This window comes from Heterocephalus glaber, unplaced genomic scaffold (genome assembly GCF_053883595.1).
Source record: "Heterocephalus glaber isolate CG9 unplaced genomic scaffold, H.glaber_assembly_v1.0 deba00001479, whole genome shotgun sequence".
In the NCBI taxonomy this organism is placed as follows: domain Eukaryota; kingdom Metazoa; phylum Chordata; class Mammalia; order Rodentia; family Bathyergidae; genus Heterocephalus; species Heterocephalus glaber.
In genome coordinates this window covers 14,693,947-14,720,639 of record NW_028258316.1, presented here as the reverse complement: position 1 = coordinate 14,720,639, position 26,693 = coordinate 14,693,947, and the positions used below count along the sequence as shown (strand labels likewise).

Sequence of the window (26,693 nt, the reverse complement as noted above, 5' to 3'; positions counted from 1 at the left end):
ATAAACATGAGTGTGCATATATCACTGTGGTATGGTTTTAATTCTTATGGGAAGATACCAAGAAGAGGAATAGCTGAATCAAATGGAACCTCTAGTTTTAGTTCTTTGAGGAATTTCCACACTCATTTCCACAGTAGTTGCACCAGTCTACTCCCACCAACAATGGAGATGGGTTCCTTTTTTCCTACAGCCCCACCAGCCTTTGTTATTGGTTGATTTCTTGACAACAGCCATTCTTTCTGGAGATGGAATCTCAGAGTTGTTTTCATTTACATCTCACAAATGACCAGTGATGCTGAACATTTTTTTCATACATTGCAGTTTCTACTTCATCTTCATTTCAGATGCCCATTTCTGGGTTGGGTCTTTAAATCTGGGGGGGGGGGTCTGATTTTATTAAGTTTTTTATATATTCTAGATAGTAGTCCTTTGTCTGAGGAATAGCTGGTAAAAATTTTTTCCCACACTGTGGGTTGTCTCTTCACTCTGTTGCTGGTTTCTCTTGCTGTGCAGAAGCTTTTTAATAAGAGATCCCACTTGTTGATTCTTTGCGATAGTCCCTATGTGACTGGGGTTTTGTTCATAAAGTCTTTGCTTATATCAATGTCTTCAAGAGTTCTACGTAATCTATCTTCCAGCAAGTTTAGTGTTTCTGTTTTAATATTTAGATCTTTGAACTGGAAGCCTTTTTCTGCTGCTCAGATTGACAAAACTGGATAAAACCCAGTGGGCTGAAGAGAAAACAGTCTGGTAACCACTGGTGGGACTAAACGGGCATGGCCCAGCTATCAGGCCTGGCAAATCTACCAAAGTGTAAAAGCACTTGGGTGTCTGACCCAGCAACCCTATACCACGGCACTTACCCCAACGAGTAACAAAATCAGCACAAGAAGATGCCTTGATATTAACCTTGGCACTGCTACTGGTAGGAAAAAAATAAGCAACCTGGCTTGTTTAATATGAATCTCAAAAAGTAATGGTACTTACATAGAAAGGAATAATTTTGCCACTATTAAAAATGTTTACAGATTTATTGCTATCAAAAGATTATAGTAGGTGACAAAAAGATCCCAGAACACAGCCTGTATATTGTATCTAAGGCATTCCTGTTTACTATATACACACATACCCAAATCCATAGATACGTTTACTAAGATGGCAACAAAACATTAATAGCAATATCTCCAAGAGATATGATTTCAAATTGTTTGAGGTTGTGACCATTAATCCTGATATGTCAACATCACTGGACAAGGCCTAGCAGATCAGAAAGCAGGCTTCTAGGTGTGTGTGGGAGGGTCATGGAGGTGTGGCCATGGTCCCTCTTCCCTGTCAACTCACATTCCTAAGGAGCCTTGGTTGGCCCTGGATATCTGATCCCCTGCCAGGACTGGGGTCCAGGGTGGAGACCCCTTTGTCCTGGGAAATGGGGTGCAGTCATGGTCTAAGAGGAACTGGTTACTGCTTCCACTGACAGCATCCACATGATGCTAGCTTACCAGGACGCAGAATGTAAAAACTGTGAGGTCAGGGAGGCTTCTAATCAGGTCTCAAAGGAAGGCACAGAAGGCCAGGCAAAGGGCCCTAGAGCAGAAGCTGTTCAGAGTAAAGCCAAAGGTGAAGCAGGGACTCCAGGATATTGGAGATGCTGGGGATGTAGTAAGTGAGTAGAGCCAGCACAAGAGAGGACTTGTGGGCTGCAACCAGTAAGGCCACAGGGGTGGGGCTGCCAAGCTCTTCGGATTTCAAGCACAGAGCTATAGGACTTAATGTTTGCCCTGCTAGGTTTTAGTCTTGCTGTGTGCTCTGATTCTTTACTATCCCCCATTCTCCCTTTTGGAATGAGAATGTTTACCTTGTACCATTGGATCTTTTTTTGTACTTTGAAGAAAAAAAAGGAAAAACATAAGTTCAGAGCTAAGAATTTGCCTTGAGACTCAGAAGAGGCTTGGATTTGGACTTCTGGAAAATGCTAGAACTGTTGAGAATTTGGAGAAGGGATTATTCCATTTCTGGATGTGCTCAGGATAACTGTATTATATATTAGGTGGAATTATGAATTTGCTATTGTCTTTATTTGGAGATCAATGATGGTTTAAGGAGATGTGTTTCGGTGTGAAATGGACAAGGGGTGGATTGTGACAGTTAATCCTGATAGATCAACTTCACTGGATTGAGAAATGCCTACTAGATTAGTAAAGTATGCTCTTGGGTGTACAGGGGTGAGTCACAGAGGTGTGGGCTTGGTATTACGCATGGTCCCTCCCCCATGACTCTCTGGCACTGCTCCCCTGCTGTGCCTCCTGGCCATAATGAACCACACAGCTTTGCCCCACCATACTGTTCTGCCGTGATGTCTCTGCCTTGGAGCCTACTGACCATGTAATGAAGCTCCTGAAAATGTGAGCTAAATCAAACCTTTTCTCCTTCAGGCTATAGGTGTATAGTGCTGCTTTAAACTTTTTCTCTAGATTCTACATGCAAAAAAACATGAGATTTTTGTCTGAGTCTGGTTTATTCCACTTAACACAATGATCTCCAGTTCCATTCATTCTCCTGCAAATGACATGACAGTGTTCTTTATAGGTAATACTCAATTTGTATCATACTATAATCATTTTTGACAGCAATAAATATAGCTCTACAACATTTTCTTATCCATTCATCCATTGACAGGTGTCTAGGCTGATTCCGTAGCTTAGGTGTTTGTGAACTGTGCCACAATGAGCATAGGAAGGAAGGTATCTCTAAGGCAGGTATCCCCAACACCTAGGCCATGGATCAATACTGGTCCACAGCCTGTTAGGTACCAAGCTGCACAAAAGGAGATGAGTTGTGGACAAGTGAGCAAAGTTTGATCTGAATTTACAGCCACTCCCCATCACTTGGATTACTGCCTGAGCCCTGCCCCCTATCAGATCAGTAGCAGCATTAGATTCTCATAGGAGCATGAACTCCATTGTGAATTGTGCATGTGAGGGATCTAGGTTGCATTCTCCTTATGAGAATCTAATGCCTGTCGATCTTAGGTAGAGCTGAGGCAGCAGTGCTAGCACTGAAGAACGTAATCACTACATATCACAAACATATACTAATTTTAAAGAGAAATCTCACACATACATGTATATATACCCCCGTCTATGGAAATATCATCTTCCACAAAACCAGTCCTTGGTGTCAAAACGGTTGGGGACCACTGCTCCATACATAGCACACTAACTTTAACTCTCCAGGGTATATACCAAGGAGTGATGTTAAAGTCTTACAAAGATAATACAAAGGTTTTAAAAAGAGAGTATGATCCATTAGAAGGACCTATTTTGATTTTTCAGAGTAAAGTGTGGATGGGAAGTAAATCACCTCCCCAGTTCTCTGAAATGAAACACACACACAACAGAATCTCTCTTAAACCATCCCCAAGGCAGAGGACACCCCCTTCCTCTCAGCCAAACACCCTGCCACCAGCTACGCTAGTGAAATACCTCTGCTCCAAGAGTAACTATGTTGTCAGCTCATGAAGAATTCCTTTAGTTTGCTCCCAAACTTGCTCATGGCAGTAGTAGTTACAATCCAATTATAGAATTTACTGAATATTAATTAAAACTATGAACTATGTATTTGAACAGAGAGCTAGCTGTATGAAAACTAATATACACTTTAGGAAAGACCAGATAAAGATGAGTCACTGAAAAACACATTTCTGGCAAATTAGGTGTGGGTGAGCCAACTATAAAGGATGTGGGAGGAACAGACTACAGGAATTCTATATTCAGATTGCTTTTAGAGTGTCTAAGTTTTCTCTTCAACTTAAAGAAACAGAAATTGGAAGTGACAGACATACAGTATGAATGTGGCTTATGAAAGAAAGAAGATGTGGAACTCCAATCAGCAGACCCATATTCAAAGAAAAGGCCTGGTCCTACATCAAAAGAATGGCAAATGAATGTACATTTATCTGTTTTAAGTTAAACTAAAATGCTTAAGGTATGTATCATTTTTTGATTCCTTGCCTTAACCTACTTTTAAGATTAACCAAGCATGTCAGGTACAAGGATTTTAGTGGTTCTTCCAAAACACATCCTAATTTAAACATTACATTTGCTTTGATTTTCTTCTGCAGGCTCTGGGCCCAAAAGACTTGGGCTCTGGTCATGGCTTACAGGCTGCACACTCTAGGACAAATTCACCCCACGTTCAGAGCCTTAATTACAACATCTGTGCCACCAGAATGACAATCTCTGGCCCATCAGTCACCCCGCAGTGGGGGAAGCTGGGGGAGAATCACTGCACACCTGCCTAGCCAACGCCTATCCCATTTATACAGTCAGCTCTGCTCGCACTTCCTCCGGGACATTTCAGCGGCCATCCCTTCCCCATCACTGTGCTGTCACAGTGACTGCAGCAACTGGTCATTTACTTGCCTGCATCAGTAAGTGCCTTTCTTTCCTCTGATCACCCATGCCTGGCTCAGAGCAGGTGCCATGACACCATTTGTGAATTGGCAGATTCGCTTTCACTGGCACTCTCCTAACACCCTGTACATGGCCTGTCTAGCACTTGAAACAAGAAATTTTAATTACTATATGTCTGCTGTTCCACTGGATTCCGGTCTTCATTTTTACAGAAAGATACTACAGTGAAAATAACAAGGCCTCCAAAGCACAGCTCTGGCACATCCTGGCTGTGCCATTTAACTCCCTAGAGTTTAAGCTCCAACTTTTAGATCAAATGAAAATAACAATATATTAAAAAATAAAAAATGAAAGGCATAAGGACATTTGAGCCTTACAGTTCAAATGTACTTCTCATTTGTTAATTAAAAAGAACACCTGACTCCCTGAGCTACAGGTATGGGCAAATGGGATGGTGAGTATAAGCAGATTGCTGGACATCGCACAGGCGCTCAGCAGAACAACTCTTACCAAGCGCCTTGGCACTGAGCTCAGAGCCGCAAGCCACTTTCCTCCCCGGAGGTCACAACATTCTCCGTCAGTGTTCAGCCTGACTTCTGGGGTAGCTCTATTTGCTTATTTCTTTCCTTTATAAGATGAACACTTCAAACATTTACAACAGCAGAAAGAACTGGATAATGACCCCCTGGTACCTATCCAGCCTCAGCAATCATCAGTGCAAGACCAAATTACTTGATCCACACCACTGCTCATCCTCTTCCCAAGATTATTTTGAAACCAATCCTAGAAACCAATCATGTCTTTTTATCTATAAAATGTTTTAGCATATATCTCTAGGAAAAAAGTTTTTAAAACCCCAAAATATCATTAGCATATCTAAAAAATGAAAAGAATTCCTTAGTCCAGGTTGAACATACCTTATCTGAAAGTCCAGAATTCAAATGCTCTCAATCCAAAACTTTTTGAGTCAATTGGATTTTGGGTTTACAAGTTAGAGATGCTTAACCTGTGCCCAAATTCTGAAGAAAAAAAAAAAACCCAAAACCATTTGCCTGGTCCAAGAATTTTAAATAGTGGTATTCAATCTGTATCACCAAATACTGAGTCAGGGAACATATTTCTCTGATTGTTTCCTAACTTTAATTTTTTTAAACAATTTGTATGATTCAGGATCCAAATAAGATTCACATTTTGCATGTGTTATCTCTTAAGTGTCTTCTAATTCAGTGGGTCTGGAAGCTCCAGATAGGGTCTGTAGACACAGGCTGCTAGGCCACTCCTACAAGGGCTGATTCAGTTGGTCTGGGGTTCCAGCCTTGTGACAAGATTCTTTGTGACAAATTTCCAGAACCCACACTTTGAGAGTCACTGTAAGTCTACAGGTTCCCCCTCCACCCTGCCTTTTTCCTTTCTTACCAGGAGACAACAGATTCTGAGCTCATATTGTGTATTTGCTGTCCAGACCTAGAATCAAGCCATTTCTCCAGGAAGCTCTGGGTCCTTTTAGAGGGAAGAGGCACTTAGAAACCATAATTTGGGCATTAGAGGTCCTTATTGATACTGGGTTGAATTTTATTTCTTTAGCCTTTTACATGGAATGAATTAGTACATTTTTTAAAATATAAAATACATCATAGTGGTGTTTATAATTCAAATTTAGGAATTCAGGGCTTTTATTTCTTTGATTTTATATCTTCAGTCTCTAACAGTAAAAATCTCAGTTTCTGGTGAAGTTATTTGTTTTATCTTATAATAGAAATATAATAGTTTCAAAGTATCAATACCAGTATTATCACTAACAATATAACCACTGAAAGAAGTTCAAAGTTTTGAAGTTTTTGGTGGTTCCTTTTGCCCTCGAAGTATTTCTACTAGGGGTATACAATCGAATCACCACACTGTGGGCATCTTTGTGTGGCTATGCGCTCAGGGCCATGTACAGTAAAGGTGCTATGGTGCATCTTACTATGAATTTTTGGAAATAGTTTTTCATTCTATTTTGATGAATTTTGTTTATAATTACGTAAAACTTTTATATAATTTCAAAGTCAAACCTACAAGACAAGGTCTACTAAGAGAAATCTAGCTTTTATCCCTTCCCCTCCAATCTTTTCTTTCACATCCCTGTGCATAGCCTGTATATTTACTGTTCACCCGCCATTCAAAAAAAAATTATTCTAAGCAAGTGTCTATCTGTATTTGTACCCATCCACCCAACTTTCTTAGATAAACATGCACATGATGGACACTTTCCAAGCAGTCATATGGGATGAGACGTTAAATGCAAAAGGGAATTTAATGATACTCAGGAGTAAACAGCAGGTAGTTAAAAGCCATTGGGATTGCCGCTGAAAACTTAGTCTGCTTTACATGCACTTCACACCAGGCCAAAGGTACCAGGCACACTGTGCGCTGAAAATAAAAACACTGTATTGAGGGTCAAACATTCAATTTAGATATGTTAACTTAAAAATCTTATGGGACAGGTATGAGGGTTTGGTAGTATGTGAAGAAATTATTCATTCATCTATTCATTCCTTAAAATATATAAACAAACTAGATATGGCCCCATGAAATAAGACAGAGGGTAAACAAACATAAAATTATAATTTGTGAAAAAGGCTAGGATAAAACAGAAGACAACACCATGGGTGAGTGATCAGGGAGACCTCTCTGACTTGGAGGTAACATTAAGCTAAGACTTGAAGATGAAAAGGAGCCAGAAGGGGGACAGGAAACATTACAGGGAGCCAGGCTGTCTTGTGTCACATATGGATAAGATGGAATCGAGGTGGGTGGGTTAGAAGAAAGGAAAACCCAGTGGCAGCCACAACTCCTGAGTCTCACCATCCTCCTGACACAGGTCTTCCACTCGATGCCCCCATCAGCTTGAAATAAATTTCCTGTGCAAGGGATAGTTATGAACTTCCCCAAACTCAGCACTCCCAAACTGCTCCCCAGGTTCGCAAGAAGGAAGCTCAGGACAGGCTCCTCACTAGAACATTCAGAGCACAGGGGGGTGCCTCTCTGGCCAGGTCTCAGACATGTCAAAAGGAGTGTAACTAAATGGGGTGATGACACAGAACCCAAGCTTCTCTTCTGACTTCCCATTGGCCTTTGGCAGGCACTTACAGGGGAGACAATGAAGGGGGACATACCTATCAGGCCAGGCAGAGAATTCTAACTTCCTACACCTGCACACTGTTCTAGCAGGGGGCTCCCGGATTAGCCAGAGAGGCTAGGCACCTTGTCACAACAAACACAGGGACTCCATGGACACCAGGGCAGGGCTCTGCCTGACTGGCTCTTGCTCTGGACCTGTTACTCCTAAGTAGTTAAAACAAACATGAACGTGGCTCCCTAAAACCCATTGAAAACTATCACCAGGGGTCAGAGGCTCCAGGCAAAGGCACCTACAGTGAAAGTGACTGTGAGTAGACAGCAGGAGCCGATCCGTGAGGGCAAGCAGACCTTAAAGCCTCCAAAGTGAAAGAATACACTCTGAGTTCATATACTTATGGTTTCCAGCCAGTACCTCGACCCAAGCCTCGGTGTCCCTGGATATGGAGTGTGGACAGAATCCTACTCACTGAAGTGCACTAGGAGTGGGGTACTCGTGCCAGGGCTGTAAGCTGAGCTCTCAGGGTGCTGGGGATCAGAGGAGAACACAACAAAGTTGTAATAAACTTGATGCCTTCCCCTCCCTCTGACACATACCCACACTGAGGGAACATCAGCGGTGGGCCAGCCTGGACTGGGCACAGAGGGGATAGAAACACAGGCCCAGAGCTACCCTTGTGCTGCTGAAGCATGCGTCACCACCTACCTGCCCACAGTGGAGGGTGCACTGGCCATCTGGCGGGAGGGAAACTCTCCAGAGGAGCTTCAGTGACCTCGAGGCCTCTTCCAGGATCTGCCTGGCTGTGCTCAAGCTGGAGACAAACTTGCACAGAGATGCGGAGTGTGGGCCCTACCAAAAAAAGAAGCCGTTTAATGCAGTCTTGAAAGAGATTCTGGACAAGCAAGCTCTAACAGATGTAGGCTTGTGTTTCACAGGCTGAGCAAGAGCCTGGTGCCATACAACACCAATTAATTGCTCTCAAAAACTGGTGAATGGTAGAGTGTGAGAGAATTTTGGTGGTGAGTGTAGATGAATTAATAATCACCAGTCTTAACTCATTGCTACTACACCAAGGAGAGGATCCGTGCCAGGGCCACTCGCACCACTCCACAGCCCACAGGGCCCCTCCAGAGAAAATAACAACAGCAAGAGGAGCCGTGGAGATGTTTTTGTCACATGATGTTGGGCCTTGTAAAGTCTCCCTCACCCTCTCTGGTAACAGAAGCAAACTCACAGTGGGGGACGCCAAGGGCATTAAAAAAACACAGACTGTGACTCAGAGAAGGGGAAATAACAAAGAGGAAAAAAAGGAATTAAAAGAGCATTTGCCTTCCCAAGTAATAAATGTAGACTCACACACCCTTTTTAAATATCACTGACATAAAATCATACAGAAAAATACTCAAAAAGGACAAAGGTGTAGTGAAAGAGATGCTCATAAACAGAGACAAAATCTTTTCCGAAAGTAACATGGCAAGAGCCCTAAAAAGTTCACAACCTTTGAACCAGTAATTCCACTTCATACCTAACCAAAACTATGATCAGATTTATGTGTAGGGAGCCTCATTACAGTTTATATGCCCAACAAACAGTGAAAGCGAGAGTAGATGATGGTACAACCACATGTCAGCTTATTGGCAGCTACTAAAAGTCAAGTACTACAAAAATACTGAATGAGATAGGGAAAGTGTTAATACTATGTGAGTTCAAATACATGAAAACCATACATTTCTGAGTAGGTTTGAGAAAGTTTATGAATGCCCTAAATGTACATAAATCAAAATTTAAAGTGCTGACCTCTAAGAGGTAGTTTAATATCTTTTATTTTTAAACTTTTATACAATTTCTAGCTTTCATATAATAAAGATTTTAACCAGAAAAGAACAAGATCTTATTAGTATTTATTAACTTAAATATTTACCAGGACCTATTCCTGGGATCTAGGCTAGTTAGTAGCCATACAACGTTGAGAATAGACATTACCCTTGCTTTCCTGAAGCTTGCAATCTGGTGGAATACAAAATGCAAAATTGATTTACTATACATGTATCAGGATGTAGGGGCCTCAAGTATCCTCGGTAAAAAGTCCTGAGAAGAGGGACCACAACCTGTGACTCATGGTAGTGAGAGGTCTGGTCTAGTCTAGGTAGGCAGAGGATATGACCCAAGCCTTGGAGGAAGCGAGCAAAGTGTATGTCGAATGCATGGGTTCTCAATGAAAGGGAACTTAGAGGAAGAAGATTCCAGTGGGATGCGCAGGCAAAATGGGGAGGTAAAACAGCCTGAAGGAGATCCCAAGCCTGAGGGAACAGGGAGCCAGGATGGAGACAGGACGTGGGTAGCAAGTGCACTCAGCAGCACACAGCCCAGCCTGTTCATAGCAGGACACATGGGGGATAGAAGAGATGATGGAAGAGGCAGGCAGAAGACAGACCAGAAACCTGAGTCCCTGAAATCACTGTCCAGGGAGAATTAGTGGCTTCTGCAGGCCCACACTGACCTACCTGTGAGGCAGAAGCAGTGTCACAACATAGGGAAAGCACCTCAGAGGACAGAGAACTGAGTCTGAATGTGACTGCCTCAAGTCATTTCTCAGCATCTCTAGTGAGAACACATCACCTCCTTCATAGGCTTGCTCTGAGAAAGAAGTAAAATACCATACAAAAAGCTCCTGTGTCAGAAGAGAGAAAGCCGTCACTGATCTTAAGGTGAGGTAGGACATTTCCCTCCAGCAAGCTCATCCCAAGGCAGTTGTGGAAACTGTGGTACAACATGGGTGGAGTGTGGTTCAGAATGGTGTGGTGTGGCTGATGTGGTACAGTGTGATACAGTATGGGGTAGTAAGGTACAGCATGATATGGTGTGGTATAATACGGTGTGATACGCTTCATGACTATCAGGGCCTCTAACTTCCTCACAGTAGCCACTGAGCATGAGCACACAGCCTGGCTGGGCAGTGGGTAGGTGGACTAGATAGATGAATGGCTAGACACACAGAGGGACTTATGGACAGAAGGACAGATGGGAGACTAGAGAGATAGAGGCACTCACAGGAGCAGTACAGCAGATCCCTGTGGAGTGGTCACAGTGTCACGGTACAAACCTCACCAAACTGTTCTCCCATAACCAACAACAAATAGTTCTCCATACTGGAACTGACCTCTGAGCTATTCTGGGCCTCATTTCTGGTCCCTTTTGGAGGGCCTCATTGAGGACGCTTGCCTGTCAGCCAGCCCCTGCACTTACTGCCCTGTAAGCATCTCTCTCCCAGGTTTCCATGGTCAAGTTACCTTTGTCTCCAGCTCTTGATTTGTGGGGCTGGGAGCCTCATGGGCTTGAATGTCCATCTCAGCAAGGAGCCTCTGGCCCTGGCAGATCTGCTTCCACAGGGCATCATAGTCCTCAAACAGGCCTAGGACATGGTGGCCACTCTTGCTGGCCCACAGGCGGTGGCCAGTGACCGGGTGGGGCATGCACGAGGTAGTGGTTGCAGAGTTGCTATCACAGGACAGGGAGTCCACATCATTGCCAGAGCATGGGGGAACCTCTGAAGCTGCAAAGCAAGGGGTGAAACATCAGATCATAGCACCCTGTGCTCACAGAGCTTACAATGCTGAAGCCAGCAAAGAAGGTCAAGGGAGGCCCTGGTGCTCACACGGTACCCAGCACAAGCCCAGAGGGGAAGAGCCTGGCTCCTGGGCCTCCACCTACACCATCCCACATCAGGCTGATTATTCACCTTGTGGGACAGGAGGAGGCTCAAGACAATTCACCCAATGCTTATCAACCACCCACACAGCAGAAGACCCCAGATGCACAAGGTGAGTCCAGCTGGTCCCACACTGCAGCAGCCCAGGGTCTAATCGAAACAGATACTGCAGGAGGTGCCACAGCACAGTAGGGACCAGCAGAGCCCAGAGAGAAATGGTCCTCGAGAAAGGAGGGAAAGGTCAGGGAAGGCTTCCCAGAAGCATCAACAAGTGGGCTGGACTGAACAAGGAGCCAAAATTACTCTAGGCAGAGGTAAAAGCCTGGTACCGTTTGCCTTTGGACCCACGGCAGTTTGGATAACTAATTCTGACTGGGGACAGCAGGAAAGGCTTTTCACCAAGAAGTCTCCATTCAGGATGAGTCTTGACGAGTAGTAGGGTTATCACTGGCTGAGAGTAGGACTGAAAGTCACAGTGAGGAGAGTGTGCAGCCTGCCTGCAGGATGGTGACCCATCTGTCTACCCCAGGGAGAAGGTGAAGGCTGGGCAGTCCCACTGGGGCTGCATGCTGGACAGCCTTGAAAGCCATGAAAGTGGCCATGCTTGAAGGCAACAGACCCCCAGTGAAGGAGGAGCAGAGCACCCAGGATTGACTGAGCTTAGCTCTGTCCGGCTGGCTACACCCACTTGCAACCAAGGGCTTGTAAGGACCCTCCGGGCATGCCCATCAGCCGCCCGTTGAGCCATGCGGGCACCTACAACAGTGCCAGCCACCACCATTACAACCCCACCCCCCCACCTCTGGCCTCTTGGCTGTGCAGCTACCTGGTTCCACACTACAGAGGCACAGGGCGACATAAAGGCCATTGTCCTGAACTGCAGAAATGAACAAGAGAGAGACGGCCTCTCTCAGGCTCCCTGAGGATAACAGAAGCCCACTGGAAAAGTGAAGAGAATCTCTGCAGTAAAGGCACACCAGACCACCGAACTTGGTAAGTTGGAGTCATCTTCACCTCCCATCAGAACCTGGACCATCTTCAGGGGAAAGGGAGCTGGAACCTGCAATAGAACCTGCAGAGTTCAACCCTGCAGGAGGACAGGGAGCTCAACTGGGGACTTGGAGCCTGAAATCTGCCTGAATCTCATGGGTCTGTGACTGGCTTACTGAGACTCATTGACTTATAACTGCACACTTCTGCCCACATTGTCTATTGTGACAGCAGAGACATACCCTGAAGGAGTCCTTTCATTTTTATCTTTTATTTGTTATTTTCAAAATTACCACTATTTTTTTGCTCTTATTTTTAATTTTTTTCCTTCTCTTTCTACTCCTTTAAAATTTTTTATTTTTCTCTTTTTTCTTTTCTCTCTCTCTCTTTCTCTTGCTCCTTTGCTGTCCCACATTGTTCTTCATCTCCCTTTCTGTTCCTATTCTGGCCCTAGTTCATATTTCTTCTTTATTTTTCTTTTCTTCTCTTTGTTTCTCTCACCTGTGTCCTCTGGCCTCACTGCTAACCTTCCCCTACCCTTCTACCTACCTATCTCACTCTCCCCAACTCCTTCTAACTCCCCATTCTGAAGGGTAAAGTTGCTATATTGAAGAGTTTATTCACTATCAATATATGTTGGGTTGGTCCTTGATTTTGATTTAATTCACACAGTTAAAGGTGATAGATTAATAACTATCACAAAATGTCATTTTCTAAGAGGTACTTGATGTTATTGTGTTGCTAATTGTATCACTTGGGCTAAGGTGTTCTGATCTAATCAGTTGTCCTTCCTAGTACAATGAAAATGAGACAGTCTCAGAGCCATTAGAGACTCAAAACCTAAAGACTAGCTATCTGAAGACACCTCTGAGATGCAATCATTCCATAAGGGTTCTAAATACATCAACAAAGATACTTACAATAAGCAACTTCAAAGTATCAACCCAGGAACTAAACCAAGGACAGTACCAAAAACAAAAACGAGAAGACAATTGAGTAAAGTGACCTGCACCCCACAAAAGGCAAATTCTGGGGAAAACGAGGTGGAAAAGTCTGACAATCAACCACCTGGACACCCTGAACTGATAGCACAGGAAGTAACAAAACAGATGAATGAGGCTCTAGAAAAATTCAAAGCAGAAATAATCTCCCAGATAACTACAGAGATGGTGAGCAGAGTGAAAGACATGATTAGAGGCTCTAGAACAGAAACAGATTAAAAAAACAGATGAGCTCAGAAACATGCTGGAAGCCATGAATGCCCGGCATAAGAAAGAAAATGGAAACCATGATCGCCCAACATAAGAAAGAAATGGAATCCATGAAACAGATTCAAACAGATATTCAGGAGATTAAAAACTCCATTGAAAGCATACAGAACAGATTAAGGGAATGTGAAGACAGAATATCAGATATAGAAGACAGGATTGCAGTGAAGGACCATGAAAACAGAGATTTCTTAAAAATAGTAAGGGACCATGAGAAATCAATCCAGCAGCTTCTAGAGGATGCAAAGAAGAACAACATAAGACTGATGGGAGTCCACGAAAAAACAGGAGAAAGTACAATTGACATAAAAAACTGTTCACAGAACTAATAATAGAAAACTTCCCAGACAGAGGTGGAGAATTGGTCATACAGATAAGTGAGGCATATAGAACTCCAACTAGCCATGATCAAAAAAAAAAAATCTACACCTAGACATATAATAGTCAAGATCCTAGAAACCCATCAGAAAAACAAAATTCTACAGGCAGTTAGAGAAAAGAAACAAATCACCTACAAAGGAAAGCCCATCAGAATCACGACAGACTTCTCAACACAAACCTTCAAATCAAGGAGAGACTGGAGTGAAGTATTTCAAGCCCCAAAAGAAAATAACTTCCAACCTAGACTGTTGTATCCTGCAAAATTATCTTTCAAAATCGATGGGGAAGTTAGATACTTCCACGACAAAGAACACCTGAGAAATTTCATGAACACCAAACCAGCACTCCGAACAATTCTAAGCAATATCCTAGAAAAAGGCAATGAAGGTCACAACTCCATGAGGCCCAACAGAGGAAAGCCACTAGGCAAGGTAAGACACTAAAGGGAAAGGGGGAGAAAATACGAAATAAAAGAGCCAACAACAGTAAAACATCATGACAAGGATGAGTCAATATCTATCAATTATAACTATCAATATTAATGGCCTCAATTCACCACTCAAAAGAAACAGACTGACAGAATGGATTAAGAAGCAAAATCCAGCAATATGCTGTATATAAGAAACACATAACTCAAAAGGAAATTCATAGACTGAAAGTAAAAGTATGGAAAACAGTTCTCCACATGACAGGAACCCAGAAAAAAGCAGGCGTAGCAATCTTATTTGCAGACAAGGTAGATTTCAAACCAAAACTAATTAAGAGACACAAAGATGGTCACTACATCCTTGTGAAAGGAACAATCCAAGAGGAAAAGATGAAAATCCTAAACATATATGCAACAAATACGAATGCTCCCAACTATACAAAACAATTATTAATGGACATGAAAAACCAAATTAGCACTAACACAACTGTGGTGGGGGACCTCAATACCCCAGTATCACAAATAGACAGATCATCTAGACAAAAAATTAACAACGAAATCCTAGAACTGAACCAAGCTATTAAACAAATGGACTTAATAGATGTTTACAGAGTGTTCCACCCCACAAAATCAGAATACACATTCTTTTCAGCTGCACACGGGTCATTCTACAAAATAGACCACATGCTACCTCATAGGACATGTCTAAGTAAATGTAAAAGAATTGAAGTTATCATCCCCTGTATATTATCAGACCACAGTGCAATAAAATTGGAAGTCAATAATGTAAGAAACTGCAAAACTCCCCAAAACACGTGGAAATTGAATAACACCCTCCTGAACAACCAATGGGTCACAAAGGAAATTAAAGAATAAATTAGACAGTTTCTACAAGTAAATGATAATGCCAGTATAACATACAGGAACCTGTGGGACACAATGAAAGCAGTTCTATGTGGGAAATTCATAGCCGTGAATGCCCATATTAGGACAACAGAGAGAACTCAGTTAAATAACCTGATGCAGAACCTCAAGCTCCTAGAAAAAGAAGAGCATAACAAACCCAAAGCTCGTACAAGAAAGGAAATTATAAAGATCTGAGCAGAAATCAATGTAATGGAGACTAAGAGAATGATACAAAAATTAATGAATCAAAGAAATGGTTTTTTGAAATAAATAAAATCGATAAACTTTTAGCCAACCTTATCAAAAAAAGGAAAGAAAAGGCTCAAATCCATGTAATTAAGAACGAAAAAGGTTAAGTCACACCAGACCCAGCAGAAATCCACAGGATCATCAATACCTACTTTGAGAGCCTGCAGTCTAATAAAAATGGAAAACACAGAAGAAATGGACAGATTCCTAGATACATACAAGTTACCAAAGTTAAATGAAGAAGATATAGAAATTCTAAACAACCCAATAACAATGAGTGAAATTGAAAATGTAATAAAAAATTTACCAACAAAGAAAAGCCCAGGTCCTGATGGCTTTCACTGCTGAATTCTACAAGACATTTAAAGAAGAACTCTCGCCATTACTCGTTAAACTCACCAAGGAAATTGAAAGGGAAGCAAGGCTTCCAAATTCATTCCTGGAAGCAAGTGTTACTTTGATTCCAAAACCAGGGAAAGACCTAACTCAAAAAGAGAACTACAGGCCAATCTCCCTAATGAACATAGATGCAAAAATCCTCAACAAGATTCTGGCAAACAGAATACAGAGTGTCATCAAGAAGATCATACACCCTGACCAAGTTGGATTTATCCCAAGGATGCAAGAATGGTTCAACATTTGTAAATCAATAAATGTAATACACCATATTAACAAAGTCAAGGACAAAAACCATATGATCATCTCAACAGATGTAGAAAAGACATTTGACAAAATCCAACACCCATTCACGATAAAAACGCTACAGAAAATTGGAATAGAAGGTCTTTATCTCAACTGATTAAGGCTATTTATGACAAACCAACAGCCAACATCATACTAAATGGTCAAACACTGAAAACTTTCATGCTAAAATCAGGAACAAGACAAGGATGCCCACTATCACCACTCCTGTTCAATATTGTTCTGGAAACATAAGCCACAGCAATTAGAAAAGAGAAAGAAATAAAAGGAATAAAGATAGGAAAGGAAGAAGTGAAACTGTCATTATTTGCTGATGATATGATACTTTACATAGAAGACCCAAAAAACTCGGTCAAAAGTCTTCTAGACCTAATTGACAGATTCCGTAGAGTAGCTGGATATAAGGTCAACTCAAAAAACAATAGCCTTCTTATACACAAATAGCAGACCCATTGAGAGAGATATTCGGGAAACAATTCCTTTTACAATAGAACCCAAAAAAATGAAATATCTAGGAATCAACCTAACAAAGGAAGCAAAAGACCTCTACACTGAAAACTACAGCACTCTGAAAAAGGAGATCGAAGAGGGTACAAGAAAATGGAAAGACATCCCTTGTTCATGGGTAGGAACAACCAATATAGTGAAAATGGCCATACTTCCAAAACTACTATATAGATTGAATCCAATGCTGATTAAAATTACAACAATATACTTCACAGAGCTAGAGAAAACAATCCAAAAATTCATTTGGAACCAGAAGAGACCTAGAATAGCAAAAGCAATTCTAGGCAACAGAGACATGGCTAGGGGTATCGCAATACCCAACTTGAAACTATACTACAAAGCTATTGTGATAAAATCAGCATGGCACTGGCAAAGGAACAGACATGAGGATCAGTGGAATAGATTAGAAGATCCAGAAACAACTCCAGACATACTCAGCCACCTCATCTTTGACAAAGGAGCCAACCACCCTCATTGGAGGAAAGATAGCCTCTTTAATAAATGGCATTAGAAAAACTGGATTTCAACCTGCCAAAGATTAAAACTAGATCCATACCTATCACCATGCACTAAACTAAGATCGAAGTGGATTAAAGATGTAAATATTAAGACAGAAACACTAAAATTGCTGTAAGATAAGTTAGGCAGAACTCTTGAAGACATTGGCATAGGAAAAGACTTTATGAACAAAACCTCAGTAGCATGGGAACCAGTACAAAGAATCAACAACTGGGAGCTTCTGCACTGCAAGAGAAACCACCAACAGAGCTAAGAGACAACCTACCATGTGGGAAAAAATTTTTAGCAGCTGCACCTCAGACAAAGGTCTACTATCTAGAACATATAAAGAATTGAAAAAAATCAGAGCCCCCCAAATTCAAAGACCCAATTCAAATATGGGCATCTGAAATGAACAGACATTTCTCACACAAAGAAGTAAAAGCAGTACATAAATATATGAAAAAATATTCAACATCACTGGTCTTTCGAGAGATCCAGATGCAAACAACACTGAGATTCCAACTCACCCCAGAAAGAATGGCTGCTATTGGGCCGGGGATTTAGCTCAGTGGTTTCGCCGCCTGCTGCGCAAGCTCAAGGACCCGAGTTCGATCCCCGGTACCAAAATAAAGAATGGCTGCTATCAAGAAATCAACCAATAACAAATGCTGGCGGGGGTAGAGAGAAAGGAACCCTTCTCCATTGTTGGTGGGAATGCAGACTGGTGCAACCACTGTGGAAATCCGTATGGAGATACCTCAAAGAACTAGGGCTAGAGGTTCCATTTGACCCAGCTATTCCCCTGCTGGGTATCTTCCCCAAAGAATTAAAAGAATCATACCACAGTGATACATGTGCACCCATGTTTATAGCAGCACAGTTTGTAATAGCTAAAGCTTGGAAACAGCCCAAGTGCCCATCAACTGGAAACTGGATAAAGAAGATATGTTTTTTTATGAAATGGAGTACTACTCAACCATCAAAAATGAGAAATTAGAGACATTTATAGCTAAATGGATGCATACTGAGGCCATACTGTTAAGTGAAATAAATAGGACACACATGTGTAAATACCGAGTAGTTTCTCTAGTGTGAGAAACTGAAAGTGTAAATAAGGATTAAAATGAATAATTCATAATTTGAAAGAGGAAAAGGTCCAAAGGTGTAGGGGTGGTGGGAGGGGAAGGAGAAAGGGAAGAAGGGAAAGGAAAAATTTTGAGAAAAGAAAAAAAATGGAAACGAAATCTATGTAAATAGGGAAGGGTGGAAGGGGTGAAGGGTGCACAGGTAATGGGGAAAAAGTAAGAACTAAGATACATCATGTGCAGGTACAAGCACCCAATGATAAATGTAAATGTATTGTATATCTAAAATGTACCAACAAAAGAAAAAAAAAAAGAAACCCAGTGAAGTTGCTGAGGCTGCTAAATCCTAGGGAAGGATTAGCTGTCTTGGAGGAGGAGATCATCTGCTAGAGATGCTGAGACTCTGAATCCAGAATCCCTGCCAAATACTCAGATGGGACCAGTAAACCCCTTTGCTTCCACTTAAAAAGTTCTACTGCCATCACTAACACTGCCTCAGTTACCCAGACTTCGGTTCTGTACCTGAGTTTCGTGTTACTGTCTGAGTAGAATCAAACAGTTCAAATGAATTATCACTTGCCATGGAATATTTGTCACCACCTACAAAATGCAAAGCAAAAGAAGGAAACAAACTGTTAGTTTCACTATCATTAGAAAAAACAAACAGAATGAGGATATGGTAAAGAATCTCACACACATACATACATTTATTTAGACACACAAGCATTGATTCAAATCTTCCTTGGGCATTAGTCCTGCCAGGCCCTGTGCAAGACACCAGCGGCAGAGTGACCAGGCTCAGTGTCTTCCCTGGAAGAACTCTCTCATCAGACAGGTAAATAGAGGGAAGTGCACAGGCTGTGGGCACTCAGCCTCATCAGGTGAGAGAGGTGCTGGCTCCAATGCAGCTTCCCAAAGCTAACACCTACAGTATTGTTTGTGAATGACCCATGAGAAGGACGGAAAGAAATGCCAGCTAGAGAAAGGACTAGGTGCAAGGTCACAGAGGTGTGGACTGTGTCCCTCAAGAGGAAGCAGTTCCTCTGGCCAAAGCCCAGGTACCAGGGAAAGACACAGCAGGGTGCAAGGCCAGAATCACAAAGATTGTGGAACCCACTCAAAGGCATTATGTTTGCTGAGATCTGTGTTTGGACTGGAAAAATGAGTGTGGGGACTGCTGCAGTAACCTGAGCAAGAGGAAACTGACCCGCAGTAGGACCTGGGGGATGCAGTTGAAACACTATTAGGAGACAAAATCAATTAGGAACTGTATAGCTGACCTGTGCAGTGCTCTAAACCTTGGAAAGCACATTCACATCTGAAAAGCCACTGAATTCTCAATAATGAAGTGGGCAAAATGGCACTGTAATTCAGATCCCTGTAATTCAGGAAACAGGAGACCAAGGGGCAGAGACAGGAAGTGGTCTATCCAGCCTCATCATGCATGTGAGTGCACACCAAGAATAGTGTCTAGGCCTTAGGATACTCTACCCAAGCTTCCATCCATGCCCCTCTAGGGGCAGGCTGACAGTACTCAGTGCCTGCCAGGGGTGCAGTGCAGTTCCTGGGGCTAAGGAGCCAGGACTTCAGCTCCCTGGAGCCAGCGTCTGAGAGAAATCACTTTCAACCAGACAGCAGCCTTTAAAACATAACTTCAAGGAGCTGCACTTAAATACAGTCCTAAAACGTCGCTCACAAGGGAAGACATACTGTTGCCCATGATGTAAGACTGAGCTGGACACAGGGGGACGGGAGAGGCTCTCTGCTGAGCCAGTACCGTGAGCTCCAAGCACAACCTGATGCCCATGGCCAATGTCCTGCAGCTGCCTCTAGTTAAGTTCCAGAAGCAGGAAAAGGAAGTTCAATGGCTCCTCACTGCAACTAGTCCACTCTCCCTCTAGGCACCCAAGTAAGGAATGGTTCTCGCTGCTTCTATCTCCCCTAGCCACCCCCAAAACCTACTGGGCCCACTTTCCTATAAGCCCTAAAAAGGGCCAGGGCGGCCTATATTTTAAGCAGTGCTGGCCATGCTGATGAAGTCATGGTAAAGCTGCCCTCTCTGCTGACACAGTGACGGTTTATAAGGTAGATTTTATCCTAAGAATATTGCTTAACAGAAAGAAAGCATATCAACATTGATGTTTAATAGAAGTCCAAATCAGAGATCACTTAGTGATTTGGTAGCTGGCAATAATTTGCAAACAATCATCAGGAAGGCCATGTGAAAGCAGAGAGAATGTTCATGGCATGATAAATTGGGTAAAACCACAGAAAGGACAGAATGGCCCCACAACCAAGCTGACCAATATAAAGTCAAGCTGTTCTTAATTAATGAAAGAAGAGAAATATGCAAAGGTGAAAAATAAATGATCATTGTGTAGCATCACAAAGGATTTTTTCCCTTTACTTTTTTTTCATCTTTTTGCATCATCTTCTGGGTTAAATTTTAAAATCTTTATCAAAGAGAAATCAATGAACCAATCACTGCAAGTAGCAAAGCAGACTGACTGGGTGCTTCTTTAAAGATCTGTGTTTTTAAACTAAAAGCTGCAGGGGCTGGGGGCATGACTCAGCAGTAGAGCACTTGTCTAGCATGCACAAGTCCCTGGGGTCTGATCCCTAGTGCTGCAAATTAATTGAAGACAACAGACCTAATCCTCAATCCGAGTAAAGATGAGTACAAACTGTAGAGCATTATTTACAAAGCATGTTGCCGCTTCTTGTCCTGCAGGACACACACACACACACCGCACTGTGGGCATCAGGATGACAGTCCCTGGACACTGAGGCTCCAGAGGTCAGGCAGGGACCAGGAACAGCACTGGACTTGAGCTGAAATGGTGTCTAGCTTCAGCTCTGTCGCCTGCCTGCAGTGTCACTTTGGGAAAGCCCCATCCCTTCTCTGAGATTTAATTCCACAGAGCAAAGGGGATGGTCCAACCAACTGCGCTGAGCCTGACCACTTGACGGTTTCGTTTCTTCTAGGCCCAAGTGGTTGTGTGGCAGGAGTGTCTTATCCTCCCTCTGCTCCCTCCATAGCCTCTCCAGGGCTAGAAAAGCCTGCAAGAAAACAAAACAGACCCCCGCTTCCATGAGGCGGTTTTCTAGATCCCGCATGATGCTAAAAGCCAGAGTAAGAGATGCAGGTTCTCTTAAAAGCAGTAAGAACACTGGAAAGGCTCTTGAGTGTCAGAGTGACAGTAACGTGGGCAGGACTAAATGGATGAGAGTGAGCAAGACCACAGGTGACAAGGGTGGCTGGAAGTCCAAATTCCATACCCAGAAAACCAAGCTCCCTAGACAGAGATTATGCCAGTCTGCCAGAGGTGACAACTCCATGTCAGGCACCCTGGCTCCTATGGAACAGCATGTCTGCTGTCAATGGAGACTCCTTCACAGGGGAGAAGCATCATTTAGAAGCTCACATGTCACACACAGATGCTCAGAGCTGACTTTCTGTAAAGTATGGAGAGACAGAAGCCATACCATGTTTGTCTAGAGGAAGGGACCCCTCGAGGATGGACAGGGCCTGGGCAGGCAGAGGGAGGGCTCCTTCCTGGACCTTCTTGGGCCCCTGTGCCAGCTGCTCCTCCAGCTTGCTCCTCAGCGTGCTGTTGGTTTCGATGCTCCTTTCCAGCTGTGTTCGCAAAGCCTGGATCTCTGTCAGGAGGCCGTGCAGGTCACTGCAAGGATCCTGTCCCTTTGAGCCTGCCCCCAATGCTTCTGCTCTGGCCTCTGTGGACATGTACAAAGGGAAGCTTTGTCATCTTCCACAGGCAAGGGGGAAGCCACCAAAGGAACTCAATAGTGTTTTCATATTGCCATCGCCACCCACCTCCTCCTTCCTAAGAACTAGGTACAATTTAAAATAACAAGTCAACTTTAAAAACAAAAATATTGGCTGACTTAATTGCTGCTATTCCACAGGCTAAATAAGAGCTGGAAATTAATTTTCACTTCTGGCTATAAAAGCCTAGCAAATTGCACACCAAACCCTGAAATTATGTCTAGTAGTAATAAAATCTATTTGGGCTGGAATTATAGAATGAAAGGGGATGATTTTAAGAGCCACAGTATATTAAAAAGGCACAACAACAAGAATAAGAAAAGCAACTTGAGGAGAAATGAAAGCTGTGAGATGACCCCTTTCTAGATAAACTTTCAATAGAGAGAAACCATCTGGAAAATTAGTTTTAAAAAAACTCACTACACCTCACAACTGATTCTGAAACATTAGACCTTATAGTTGAGTCATTCCGATCTGGCATCTCTCTTGAAACAGAACCAGAGCCAACTACCATCCCAGAGCAATGTCCAGTACATGGTAGGTGCTCCATCAATATTCACTGGATGAATGGGCAAACAGAAATATGTACTAGCAGCAAAATTATGATGAAAGTTATCTCTTGAATGCCAAATACATGCCAGGTACTGGCTTAGGATGCTTTAATAAATGACCTCATTCAACTTTTATGACAGCTCCACACGGTGGATGTTAGCAGACATGTTTATAGAGGCAGAAACAGCCCCAAAGGGTGAAGCAATGTGCTAAAGCTCACACAGCCGGGATCCAAGGAGTGAGACTATGGGTCATAGCTGTCCTGCCACCTGATCCTACTCCTTCTTCAACATTTCCCACTGCTGCTTAGGAAGCCCATGCCCTCCCACTTCTGACTCCAGCAGTCTAGGCAAGCTCACAGCCCCGGACACAAAGGACCTAACCATAAGGTGCCCGGTACCTTGCTGTCGCCTCCTGTGCTCCTCATCCAGCTTCTCATACATCTTCAGCTCTACTCGGACGGACTGGAGCAGCTTGTCATTCTGTGACAGCAGCTGCTGCTTCAACTTCACCTCCTCCTGCACTCTGAAACGGCCCCCAGCATGGGAGGAGAGGTTAGTTCTACCCCAGGGCAACTTACTCAGACCCCATAGGACAGGCCTGTGTTACCTCGGCCAGAAGAGTTCGAACAAAATGGGACAAGCAGAGTTAAAAATTCCAACACAGCCACCATTCCCAAGTGGCCCCATGCCTAGCCCTTGCATACACCCACTCATGTCATCTTCCACGGGCCCCAAAAAAGGTAGGTACTCTCTGACCCTCCACGCAGAGATGTGGGGAGCCAAACTCAAAGTTCCGTCCCTTACCCTGGAGAAGGGCCCAGGCCTAAGCCCAAGGCTGTCTGACGGCAAACACAGTGGCCCTGCTACGTCCCTGCACACCCTGGCAGCTGAGGGTGAGGACGGTCACTCTGAGGGAGGGTGGCACTCGTGAGTGCTGATGTGAGGAACTGAAATCATGCTCAGCAAGACAGAATCTAAGAGGGAAAACTGCAAGACACCCAGAAGAATGGGCCTTTTAAAATCTCCATCAGCATCAGGAAAGGCCATTCTTTTGCTCAGAATCTGTTAGTACCTTCTGATGGTACTCGGAACAAATGCAAAGTGGGCCCAATGACATGATTTAGCACCCGGCCACCTCCCTGCCCTCCGCCCCTGCCACAGCCCTGTCCTCCAGCTGTGCTGGCCTCCCTGCTCAGCGGTGGCAGCCACTCTGCCTTGGGCACTTGCGCCTTCTGTCAGAAGGACCTTCCCAGGCAGGTGTGACACTCGTTCCCCTGGCACCCCCAGGTAAGACATGGCAAGCCTCAGCCCCGCCCTCGCCTCCCTCGGTGGATGATCTTTCTCCCCATCCTTTCTGTCCACCACACACAGGGCGTGAGTGCTTCTGCCTCCTCTTGGCACCGGGCAGGACTGGTATGTTTCCTGGGCTTGTGGCGGGCAGATCGGGCCCCACCTGCTCAGCTCCTGGTGGCCACTGTGGACGTCCTGGAGCAGCTGCTGGTTGTGTCTCTCTCTCTCGCTGACTTCCTTCTGCAGCCTCTCGTTCTCCCCTTTCACATTGGCATACTCTTGCTGAAGGAGCTCCAGACTCGCAGCCTTCCTGGAGACAGACTCCAGCAATTTTTCATTCTCCTTCTGTTTATCTACAAACACCAAAAAGCGCCAGTGAGAAGGTATACCATTTGTTTTTCCCAACCTTATTACGCAGATATAGCACTTCAGCTCAAGCACTCCAAGAATACAAAAAAGAATGAGATTTAATCTGGCATTTATGGTTTTGGCATTCCAATTATCTTATGCGTTTTGGACAGATAAATCTGTCAACATCAAAGCTGTAGATTAAACGTCACTGGGATGAAAAGGCCCTGTTTAATTTTCTATTAAATAATGGGCCTTGCAAACCTGGTTACTTTAGCTTCACGGAGCAGAGTGGGTAGAAACTACAGGAAGAGGCAGGAGACAGGGCCCAGACTCCAGCAGCACAGGCAGAGAGATCACAAGCCGCCCACAGCCTCCCGCCAGGTCAGCAGGGCTGTGCAGAAGGTGCCCAAGGACATCATCTCTCATGAGTAATAAAATATTCCCAGAGGCCCAGGAGACAAAGAGGCCCAGAGCAGGGTGCTGGAGGCAGAGCAGGGTGGTAGGGTTCAAGTGTGGCTCCTGCATTCGTTAATTCTTTGACCTTGAGCAAGGTTCCTCACTCCTCCATGCCTCAGTTTCCACACGCACACTGTGTGGAGGCGAAGGGCTCAGCACAGGACCTCCTAAGCACACTGGGGGGCCCCGCCATAAGCAGTGCTGGTGGTAGTAACAGCTGCCATGTCTCAGCACTAACCACGGGTGCTGCATGAACACCTCACACATACCTCTTACTTAATCCGCACAGCACCCCTCCGAGGTAGAACCTATGCTCCCCTTCATCTTCCAGACAGGAAACTGAGGATGGTAAGGTTAACATCTCCCCGTGGTCACATGGCCAGTAGGCAACAGAGCCAAGACTCGGCCCAGGATTTCTGACTCCACCCTAACCATGACCTGAGAATTTCTAAACTAGTGTGGACTCCAGACCAGCCCCTAGATGGCAGACCTGTCAAGATGCACATCATTCCTGCTGAGCCACAGCTGCCCCTAGGCCTTGTCCACTCTCTTCCTGCCATTTAAAAGGCCAGGGCTCCTCTGAACCTGAGAGGCCCTGGCTAATTTCCCCACACCCTTCTAGACTCAGCTCATGGAGACCAGCTCCTCCGGCATCAGTGTCCCACAGCTCCCTGACCTGCCTGTATCGTGGCCAGTCCTCATGCTCCCTGTTGTTTGGCTATGTCTCCCATCAAACCATGAGCCCCATGACAGAAGGGACCAGGGCTCTTCCATTTCTGGTTAAGAATCTACATCAGCTCTGACACAGGAGAATAGGAGACAGGGAATGTTGCTGAGTGAATGAATGCAGAGGCTCTAAGTTTGGGGCCCTTAAAGCCAAATCAGCATCAATATTCTCTAGGAAAAGTGGGGTAGGCTGGTCCAAGTTCTAGCTCTATATCTTCTAGTCCTGGGACTACACAGCAGTGCAGCTCTCCAGGTCTCTGCTTCTGACTTGTGAAAGACAGCTAATAATACCTGATGCAAGGATCATTTTAAGTACTGAAAGATATCACAAGTGAAAGCTCTTCAGGAGCTCAGCTCCAAACAGAGGGAATTAAGAGAAGGGATTTTTAGAAGGAATACTGGATAAACCTCACTGGTGTAGGAAATCCCTGGTTGAGATTCTGGTAGTAATATATTTTCAGCCCTTCTCTCTTCCTCTGTGAACCAAGATGAATGCAAGGTGGCTGGATGGGGGATGACTGACAAGTAGATACAGTAACATTTACTGAGGGCCTGGCTGAGATGCTGCTGAGGGCTCTACTCCATTAATTGTCACAACAGCCCTAGGAGGTATTCCTTAACCTCTCTGAGGCCGATTTCTCAGCTATAAAACAAGAGTGCCTCAAAAGGCTCTTGTGGCAATTAGACGGAGTAAAGCTGTCACTGAGCCACAGGATTCGAACCTCACTTGGTCAGATTCCAACACTTGCATTCTTTGCCTGACACGGAGGCTTCAGGGCCTAGGCTGCAGGTGGCTCCTCTCATTCTTACCTTGGGACCCCTTCACTAGCATCATGTTGAGCTCCTGGTTCTGCTTCCTCAGGAAATGTATTTCTGATGTCAGAGAATTGTGCAGCTCTGAACCATATGCAAAAATGTTTGTAGAACCTACAAAAACACACATAAACAGGATGGAACCTCCTAGACAGCAATTTTAACAACGAGGAAATGAAACATGCAATGGAAATTCCTCTGTGGCCTACATAAGGTATTGCCAGAGCCTAAAGGGAACTGAGAGTGGGCTTAAACGAGGAGGCAAGAGAGGGCTTCCCATATCTTAACCTGCCCTAAAGATGAACAAAGCAGAGACCTGGGCCAGGGTGAGAGGAGTGGGAGACAGTCTCAACCTCTACAGCCAGCTCCCTACACGGCCTGAGGTAACTCGGCCCCCTCCAGACCTTTCTCTCCCCTCTGTTCCATGCCCCAGATGATGGTATCAGCACAATCCCTCA

At 44.0% G+C, this 26,693-nt stretch overlaps 1 protein-coding gene across 18 annotated transcripts in view; it reads right to left on the bottom strand.

Moving 5' to 3' along the window:
* The window catches only part of Cdk5rap2 (CDK5 regulatory subunit associated protein 2), a 193,924-nt gene that overhangs the window by 6,160 nt on the left and 161,071 nt on the right, over window positions 1–26,693 (bottom strand). For 13 of the 18 annotated variants that reach the window (XM_087182813.1, XM_021262166.2, XM_087182815.1 and 10 more), the window contains 7 exons: window positions 26,233–26,349; window positions 24,053–24,242; window positions 22,998–23,122; window positions 21,745–21,993; window positions 18,781–18,858; window positions 10,824–11,086; window positions 8,239–8,382 (listed from right to left, as the gene is read on the bottom strand). In XM_087182813.1, the coding sequence (XP_087038939.1) occupies window positions 8,239–8,382; window positions 10,824–11,086; window positions 18,781–18,858; window positions 21,745–21,993; window positions 22,998–23,122; window positions 24,053–24,242; window positions 26,233–26,349 (1,166 nt within the window). The remainder of the gene's footprint in view (window positions 1–8,238; window positions 8,383–10,823; window positions 11,087–18,780; window positions 18,859–21,744; window positions 21,994–22,997; window positions 23,123–24,052; window positions 24,243–26,232; window positions 26,350–26,693) is intronic. The other 5 variants (XM_087182822.1, XM_087182825.1, XM_087182819.1 and 2 more) reach the window with 3 other exon arrangements.